This window comes from Myotis myotis, unplaced genomic scaffold (assembly GCF_014108235.1).
Source record: "Myotis myotis isolate mMyoMyo1 unplaced genomic scaffold, mMyoMyo1.p scaffold_m19_p_2, whole genome shotgun sequence".
NCBI classification, from domain to species: Eukaryota; Metazoa; Chordata; class Mammalia; order Chiroptera; family Vespertilionidae; genus Myotis; species Myotis myotis.
Genome location: NW_023416324.1, coordinates 129,831,279 through 129,841,217, shown reverse-complemented (window position 1 = coordinate 129,841,217; position 9,939 = coordinate 129,831,279). Strand labels below are relative to the sequence as shown.

General features: G+C 39.0%; 1 protein-coding gene across 1 annotated transcript; it reads right to left on the bottom strand.

Annotated features, from left to right (window-relative positions):
* Positions 1 to 1,642: 1,642 nt before the first annotated feature.
* On the bottom strand, positions 1,643 to 9,357 carry CUNH3orf38 (chromosome unknown C3orf38 homolog). Its single transcript, XM_036348115.1, has 3 exons — positions 8,805 to 9,357; positions 6,021 to 6,262; positions 1,643 to 4,482 (listed from the first exon to the last, which is right to left on the bottom strand). The coding sequence occupies exons 1-3, from the start codon at positions 8,929 to 8,931 to the stop codon at positions 3,841 to 3,843; spliced, it is 1,011 nt and encodes a 336-aa protein (XP_036204008.1). The 5' UTR covers positions 8,932 to 9,357; the 3' UTR covers positions 1,643 to 3,840.
* Between the last annotated feature and the right edge of the window lie 582 nt (positions 9,358 to 9,939).

Genomic DNA, 9,939 nt, shown 5'->3' with positions numbered 1-9,939 from the left:
ATTCTAAAATAAAAGTGGTCTGTCAAAATATCCTATACTCTGTATTGGTAAAACCTGTATGACTTAGCTAGAACCATATAACTATTCAAATTTTCAATTAAATGTTTCCTGTTGTTCTGACCACAAAAAAAGGTTAACACCGAATCCTTTTGCAAAGGGCTTACAATAGTTCTCACCTTAAGAAATCTCAACACAGGGATTGTGATTTGAATTAAACATAAATTTAGGTAAATAACCTAATAGATTACTTTATCTCACACTTGATTCAGTTACTTACAAATTGTAGATGCTCAATAAGTATATCCCAAATAAAGGTAAAGAGAACCCAGATCCAGAAAATCCTGTTTCCAGTACTGCAGCTGTGCTATCTGCAAAATGACTATATACAAAGCTTATAAATAGGGTTAGGGGAGAGTAAGTGGTGAAAAATAGATCACATATATAGGCCCATCAGAGGAAATGTTCCTATTTTTTTAAATCTTTCATCAGAATTAGCAATATACAATCATTGTTAAATAAACATCTTAGGATGGTTTTTATAAAGGTCTTGAGAAAATAGATTTTAAAAAATATTTTTCCTTTTCATTTTTATCACTTTCTCCAAAGCATGTTCATTGTACATTAAATTTATATTAAATGAATTGATTTTTATGTTTTACTTGACAGTATTTCAGGTTTTGTCTTAAATCTGACATCTTTTGAAAAACAAAAGTTTAACAATGATCATAAACTAACAGACAGCCTAGAGATCATTTATAAAATTTAGTACTCTAGCCGAAACCGGTTTGGCTCAGTGGATAGAGCGTCGGCTTGCTGACTGAAGGGTCCCAGGTTCGATTCTGGTCAAGGGCATGTGCCTGGGTTGCGGGCACATCCCCAGTAGGGAGTGTGCAGGAGGCAGCTGATCGATGTTTCTCTCTCATCGATGTTTCTAACTCTCTATCTCTCTCCTTTCCTCTCTGTAAAAAATCAATAAAATATATTTAAAAAAAAAAAAAAATTAGTACTCTAGTTTTGGGACTTGCAAGGGCACAGATTTTCTAAAAATAATTTTAATGTTTTATACAGTAGAATAGTAGTCTGGGGGGAATAAAGCTATTATGGCAGGGTTCACAGATGTGCTTTAAGGAAATCCAAGAGCTCTGAAATATGCAACAATTGTAATATTACATGCAAACATACTTTTTCTGGGGAGAGGGAACATAGCTTTTATTTTTCAAAACGTCAATGACTACCACCCATAACCCAAATTAAAAACCAGTGAAGAAAAGGGCATTTACATTTGTGAAAATAAGATATTAAGAAAAATGTTGAAGTATGGTTTTCATTCATTTTTATGATCTACTTAGCCACAAGAGCCATTTTGTTAAAACACGTTTCTGATCAGCTATTTTAAAAATTAAACCACTATTCTTTAAATCCTTTTCTGGTGTTATCACAATTTCTTACTGGGACTAAGTAACTAGCCTTTCTTCAGCATAAAAAATGTTACTTTTCTGAAAACTCCGGAACATTTTCCTGACTTGAGTTTGCTATTTGCAGTGGCTTTTTTTTCTATTTGCTATTGTTAATGAGACACATGAAATAGGTTTTTTTGGGGAGGGGCATTCTAGATACTAATAAAATATCCTGATATAATTAGTACTTTAAGATTTTTTTTATTTTCACAAAAAAAGAATAGTTGATGTATACCATTATTAAGTTTCAGCAAATCAGCCTACAGTAAATAAAACCCATAAGGCCCCATGGTTTGACCAGTCAGTTACTATAAATTATGTGCAGAATGTTTTATTCTTTACCACTTGCCTCCACAGACTTTCCAAATAACAGTGAAATGTAATAAAGCAAGAGACACCCGCTGGGGTGGGGGTCTGCGTCATTCGCTAACATAAACAGGTCAATGGGTGGTATAAAAGGAGCATTTAATCTGCACTGTGCTTCTGAACCTTCTTAGAGGCCTTACCAAGTTTTAAGCTTACTGAACAAATTTCAGTTTCTCCCAGTCTTCCTCCTCCAAACTGGGAAGTATCCACGTCCCCTATAACAGTGTCTAGGTAGTTTTAGAGCCCTCTTAGTATATCCCACTCTGATCTGGGGCTTCTGAAATTCATCAAAATTTAAATGAAAGTTAAAATATTCCCAAAACTGAGTTAGTTTGGGGCCTAAGAGTTTCCATGTATCCACATATACAACTCAAACAGATCATATGATCAAAAAGCTACCACTGATAAGAATCACCAAAGATAAAAGTCTAGACACAGAAGCTTCTTTTGGTCACCCTTTCACCCATTCCGTTCAACATTAGGTCCTATGGATGTGCCCAGCTGCGGATTCACAGGAAACATAACTCCAGTCTTCAAGAGATTTAGTCTATCAGGAAGATTTTGAATTTTTAAGGGTGATTAAAACAAACATGCAGAGACTGCAGTTTTTCCGGAGCATTACACAAATTCAAAAATTCAGTATTAGAGGCAGTTTCTGTCTATCTTAAGCATCTATAGTTATATTTTTTGCAGTACTTGACATCAATAGCACAAAGAAAATGATGGGAATAGTTTTTAATTTATCCTTTACTTAGGATATTTATCAATTACATGTTATAATACTTCCAACTTAGAGAAAAATAAAATTGGCTTTAAATCTAAATAATACACTGTTCTAATAACAGACAAAAGAGTTTTCCCTCCTTTTTTAAGTTTTTATTTTAGGACATATCAATCTGTACTCCTCATAAGAGGGATGGCATTAAAAAAACAAAAAAGAGTTCTTTCCTCCTGCTTCCAAAATTATTTTCAGTCACCCAGATGATCATGAGCAGAGTTAAAGGTAAAAAGTTAACATGTACAACACAACATCACAGCATTTCCCAGTTGAATTTTTTTTCATTTGAAAATTAAAATTACAAACTAAATCCAGTATCAGCAAGTAGCCGCTGGGTGATGAGAAATTTAAATTTTAAAGCAACTATGTAATTAATTTGGCAACTTAACCTGCATAACTCAATCCTAGTAAAACAAGTTACAGGTGAAAAAAATCCTAATAATTTTAATTTATGATGAGGGAGTATATGCTTACATTATAATTTTATTTTTATTTTTTGGTCGCCTCAACCAAGATCAAGCAAGAGGAAAAACAGTAATTCAATTAAAAGTTAGAAACTGGGCACACCTTTCAAAAATTTCTACAGTATGTTTCCTTTACATGGTGTTAGAATAAATGCCCCATAAAACTATTAGAGCTTAGATAATAAAGTCTGATTTGAGAACAGCACTTAACATTGCCCAAAATAGTTCAGAAAATGTTGCAGGTTCTAAGATATCTAAGTTGGACTATAGTAGATAACTTTGAAATAGGTTCCTCAGATTTTAAAAAGGCAAAGTAAATTTTTCTATGCCTGCTATATTATTAAACTTTTTGCATATGAATGTCACTGATGTTTTCTAGAATAAGAAGTTTGATTTTACATTAGACACCTCTAAAATATGCAATTTTTTTAAAGTGCATATTTTTTAAATACTGTAAAATTATGGGAAGCCTTGAACACCATCACTCCTTTTCCACATGAAATGTGTATACACATTAGCAGAACATTTATACTCAGTAAAATGAAAATATTACCTGGTTTCTAGGGCACAACATTTATAACATCTAAAGTGGGATTTATCTGAACTGCATTAAGCCCTTAGAACATTTGCAGCAGCTCAGGTAGAAAGAGGCAAGTATTCACATAGGTTAGTCTGTAGTCAAAAAAGATATTGCAACTAAAATATCTCAATGTAGTATCTGGAATAGTCTCCGTACATACAGTGCTCAGTGCTTTAGAGGATTACTTAAACTCAGTTATCTTTTGTTCAACAATGCCTCATTTCCACTGCACAAACCTTGGTCTCCAGTTCGACTATCCGTCTGCCTTACATTACTCTGTACTTCATTGGCACCACATACAACAATTACATTATAAAAGGCCTCTAGATCACTCGGTTCAAATGTAATAGCTGGTTTCATTAATGCTCCAGGAGCAAGGGAAGACTGTCCAATAATCCTCAGGTTGACAAATTTGATTTTCCAAGTATTCTCCCCAAAAGGGCAGCGGATGAGTCCAAAAATTTGTTCAAAAATGCCCAAACAAGAGTTCCCTCGGTGGACAGTCCCGGCAACTCCAACCATAACCAAACCATGGGGAGAAGAAGCACATTTCAATCCATGGGAATCAAGGTTGGGACTGAGAAAAAGATGTTCTTCTTTCACAAGTGACAGCAGACGAAGGCTCACTATTTCTGCTCCATGGTAGTATGTCACATTTTGTTCAGATGTGTTGTAGTAAAACCTAAGCTTGACATCATGCCAGAAGTGCTGTGGCCCCCATACATCTTGAGGTGGTCCAAAAAAAGGATTCTGAGAATTAAGAAGTTCAAAGAACCAGCGACAGAATGCTTCTCCTAATCGACGGAAATCAACTTTTTCAGTTTTATCTTCTTTCTCCTGTGGATTAAGATAAATACAAAATAAAAGAAAGGTTAATATCTATAACCAAGGTTAATATCAAGGTTGTATCTATTCTATCTAGCCTGTTTCAGAGCTAGGTTTTAATATAGTACTAATTATAGCACAAGGGAAATGAACTACATGTAAACTCACTGAACCTATCATGCATAGTAAATTCTTTCTGCAAAAAGGGGAAAACCATTTTAGAATTTCCCAGCTGAAACATCCAAAAACCCAGCTAAAAAATTAAGGTTTAACAAAGCCTGCTGGAAACCAAGATCAACAGTAACTGATATAAATGTGAGGAGTCTGGCAGAAGGCTGACCAGGACTCCTTTTGATATTCACAGGGTGAAAATCTACATTTTATTACCTGCTGCTGACTCAATGACCTAAAGCAAACTCCCCCAAGACCTGACAATCTTACTGTTTACTAAACATTACCATTGATATGTCTGTTTGCATTCCTAAAGGCAATTGTGTATTCTAGCAAATAAAAGCAGCTGGGAATGGAGCAGTGAGAGAGAACTTGACTGCTATGGTTGAGTTTTCCTCTAGTTTCCCCCAGTATTAAAAATAATATTTCATCTTGTGTATCATTTGTGCATCAGCTCTTCCTCCAAGCCTTTGAACGCGCGAAAGCCACGCTGGCCGTGGACTTTCGCAAAAGCCTCTTAAAAAATCATCATGAATAATCAATAATAATGATTTATATAAGCATTTTCTCTTGATTGTGCCAGTGGTTTCACAGGTTATTAAAAAAACTATCTCATTTACATGTTATGAAATCTTGTATTTGCTGAGCAATGCTACTGAATATATTGGGCACTGTGGTATGTGCTATTTACTTTTATCTTCACAAGCCTTATGACATAGATATTATCCTTATGCCCATTTTGTAGATAAAGAAAACAGGGCTCAAAAAGGTCAAGTTATTTGCACAAGCTCACACCTATTATATGGCAGACCCTAATTTGAAATCACATCAGTTATGATTTAACAGTCAAGGTTCTTTTCAGTACATTAAGAAAGACCTTATAAGATCCTTTCCTATACTTACCTGGCAGGGGAGATACCATGATCACGAAGATCCTTTCCTAATGTGAAATAGCTCTCACTGTAAAACCTCATTAATTCAGTTTGTGGTGTGCAGTTTAAAAATCTGCAAATGAGCTAGAGGTTCATTCAATCAACTTTTAAATATTCACACAATATCTAAAATGTACAGTAAAGATATAAAGGAATAGGAACAGCCAATGTCAGCAAGTGGAAATTACAACAAAATTTTTTCTAGATTAAAAACCAAATGTAAAAAGTATTTAAGTTTCTTTCATGGAATTTCTGAAATTTAATACCAGAGACCATTTTCAAAATGAGAAAGAGCTGACAATAGCATTCTTTTAAAGTAGAAATGAAGAAAAGCTAAAATTATTTCAAAAATCAAAATATTATTAACATGTTACGCCAGATCTAGGATTATCTAGAGAGTTTGAAACAGAATTATGGTTCAGGTTATAACTATACGATCAATTTTACCTGTTTCAAGTTTCTAATGTCCTGAGAGGTGTTAACTGGCTCCGGTGTTTCCTTCAATTTCAGATGTGATTGCTTTTTCCAGTGATCCTTTGCATGCTGGATAAGATTGTGTTTTTCAGTAGCTGGAGGTATAACAACCCCCTGTGATGCCAAGTACTTAAATATGACATCTCGGTGGACTTTTTTACGCCTCAGAAGTTCTTCTACACTTTGACTGTACACTAAGATTGCACGAATGGCATCTAGAAGGAAATTGTAAAGATTAATAGAAAATCATGAGTCACTTGTAAGTTTGTCCAGGATCAGCACAAACTATCAACTATCTATACTCTTGTCATGACATTTTTGCTTCTGCATGAGATGGTTATCATTTTTAAAAACCAGGAAGTAGGTTGTCAGGTTTGGGACTTTAAAAAAAATTTCTTTATGCTTTTAACTTTCCTACCTAAAATTCCCTCTTCCTTTCACTTCTCATTAATATAATGAAATTCTAGCATTTCTTTTAAAAAAGCCTTAGCCAGTTTGTCTCAGTGGATAGAGTGTCAGCCTGCAAATGGAAGGATCCCAGGTCAAGGGTACCTGGTCAAAGGCACATACCTCCATTGCAGGCTCCTCTCTATGTCTTTCCTTCCCTCTTCCACTCTCTCTAAAAAAAAATCAATGGAAAAATACCCTCAAGTGAGGATAAAAAAATAAAAAAAATAAACCTAGTGTTATAAGAAAAACTTTAAGCCAGAAAAAAAATTTTCTTAGGCGGCAATGGACCTAAATTCAGTTATAATTCCTAAAAATGGGCAAAATCACAGTATTTTAGATGTACAAAAACTTTTAGTTCAATCTTCTCACTCTACAGATAATGAAACTTGAGGATACATAAGCTATCAATAATTATGCTCCCCAAAATTGGCAGAACCCAGACTTGTACTTTTTTAATTTAAAAAATTATATTAAATAACAGACAAAAGATTATTTTTAACATGTGTGAGGTATACAGAATACCAATAAAATGAACTCCCATGTACATAACATGCAGCTTGAGATACAGGAAATTACTAATATCTTTGAGGTCATAATTTTACCCCTCCCTCCTGAATGCCATTCCCTCTCTCTACCCATCTATCTCACAGGTAGCTATTATCCCAAATGTTGTTTATGATTTCCTTGATTTTTTTTTTAGTGACATATCCCTGAACAATATAATTTGCTATTGTTTGAGCGCTCTGTAAATTCAACCCACCAATAGATGTCTTCTGTAATCAGCTTTTCCCTTAAAGTTGTTTCTGAGATTAATCTATTAGAATATACGTAGCTTTATTAATGCCAGTTGTACCATAGTTAATTATCGGACTAAGTCACAAAGTATTTATCTTTCTGTTGATAGGGTTTCATCGTGTGTGTCCAATTACCAACACTATTACTTTCTTCCACGCATGTCCCCTAGTGCAGAGGGACAAGAGGAGAATCACTTAGGGGTTTGCTAAAACTGTGGACCTTCTGGGCCCTCCGCGAGCCCCTGAGCCAGAATCTGCGCTGGAACACGGTCCCGGGGCCACAGGCTCGCTCCGCTGTGGGCAGCTCGGGTCTAGGAACCTGTGCCTCTGCGGGAGCGCGTCTTCCGCTGCAGGAGACAACGGCAAACCTGCTTCCACAGCGGTGGTTCTAGAAGCTGCTCCACAGCATCGCCAGCGTTCGAAGTTTGCACATTTAGTTTTTTTGCCAATTTGGTATATGGGGAGGGAAAAAGAGATCGTGTGTTTTGGTTTTCATTTCACTGCTTTCTAAGAGGTTGCCTTTTCATATGTTTAGTGATTACATGTTCCTCTTTGAGAAACATTTCTTCAAATCATTTCACATTCTTGTACTGGGAACCAAGTAAATCCAGCATTTCGATGTATTACAATTTTAAATTCACTCACTATGACTTTAGAGGTGATTATGTAAAAGACGTAAAAGCTGAAGAACTACATTAGGTCTAAAACCATTCTCTTAGGAATTTCTGCTTTCAATGTTCATGGTTCGAAGTTTCAAATGAGAGATTTTCTTAAATGATCAAAATGTAAATCTGACTTAAGTAGAAAAGTACAGTGTTAAAAAGCGGCGTCTTTTATAAAATAAGTCACTTACTACTATAGGGGGCTGGAATTTTGACATTTTAAAGTAAAATCCAGCAAGTTTAGAATAAAGCTGGCCAGGTGGTATATAAAATGAAACAAACTATTAAGCTACTCATTGCATTTTTATCCGGACTCGTTACAGTCAGGCTTATGTTTAATAACTCTTGAAGCAATGTGTTTCTACATAAAATCTCAGAAAAAAACCTGGATCCAAGAACATAGATGAATTCAAACACCCGCTTTTATTACAGTAATAATCTGTTTTATCCGGAGATGGAACAAAATGTCTGATATTCCCTTACAAGCTCGAAAGTGCCTGAGCGGCTAACAGCTGACGCTCAGCTGATCGAAACAAAATGGTTCCTCAAAATGGTTCCTTTTTTTTTTTTTTTAATGACTATTCACGTTCTCTAAACAAGCATTTGCCTACATTGTTCAAGGGGTAAAGCCAGCGCCGTTTTCAGGGTCACAGCCTCCCGGGGGGGAATGGCGCAGCGGGGCCGTCCGAGGCTGCGGGGGCCCAGACTCCCGCCGGCTCGGTCCAGCGCGGTCCCGACGGGCGGGGGCGAGGCCGCGCTCCCCCTCCACGCCCACGCCCACGCCGCCGCGACCCGCGGGCCCGGGAGGCCGGGGAGGGCGACCGCCCTTGGGGGTGGGGGTCTCTCCTCACCTTGGCGGTTTTCAGGCTGCACCAGGCGGCTGGTGACGGTGTCGCACAGGGCCATGATCTCGTCGGTATCCAGCAGGCCGAGCAGGTTACGACAGCCCTCTCTCTCTGGGCAGCTGAGCCCCGACATCTCGACCCCCTGGAAGGGGGGAGAGGACGACGCCAATAATGTCGCTCCTTTAGGCCCACGGGGCCGGCGCCTTGGCAACAGGCATCGGAAGTGCCTTTCCGGGTGTTCGCCGCCAAGCGCCTCGGGTATTCCAAACCCTTGGGCGGAAGTGATCCCACCAATGAGGTCGATCAGGAAACGCGGGGTTCCAACTTGTCGTTCCGGGCTGGCCAGGACGGAGCGAGTCCCTTGAATCTCACTTTAGGAAAGCAGCGCATTTACACTGAGAACATCGACCTTCCATAAGGCAGCTGGTTGCGGGAAGTGATGCCCTGAAAGCTTTAGGAGTTCCTTCTCCAAAAGAGCGCCCGGGAGGGCTGCGTAGGTGCAGGTGCGTGAAAGCGAGCGCCGGCCTGGATGTACGGCGAACTCCCGTGATGCCCCGGGCCCGGCCAATGGAGGCGCCTCCTCCCCGCCCGCCGGCCTGACCCCGGGAGCGGTTGAAAGTCCGCCTCTGCTACTTCCAAGTTGGGCGTGCCCGCAGTTTGGTATTCTTGAGTTGCGTGGTACTGTGTTAAAATAATTTGGTTTGAACATCATAGTATGGAAAGCTTTTCGGGTGTGTTTTTTAAAATCACCTCTCCTATGCCACGCCTGCCAGCTGGCTCCCCTCCGGCGGGGGCGGCTTCGCTCGCGTTCCGGTCCCCGCAGACCAGGTCCGAGAGGGGCGGTAGCAGCAGGTTAAGTGCTGGACGCCGGAGGCCACGGCGACCGTGGGCGAGCTCTTTAGACACTTGTCCCTCAGCCTGTCTCGAAACGGAGCTAGTAGAGATGCCAGTGTGGGCTTGCTGGCGAGGGGGGCGGGGGTGAAGAAGAGTGCCTGCCCTTAGAAAGAAAGAGCTCAACAACTGTTAGCGTCACTGATACCCTTCCGACGACAGCAGCCCACGTTCACGGGAGGGAAAGTCATGCTCCGCGGGAAGTCCGGTTAGGGATCAGATTTAAAACATTTGCCTCTGTCTCTTCCGT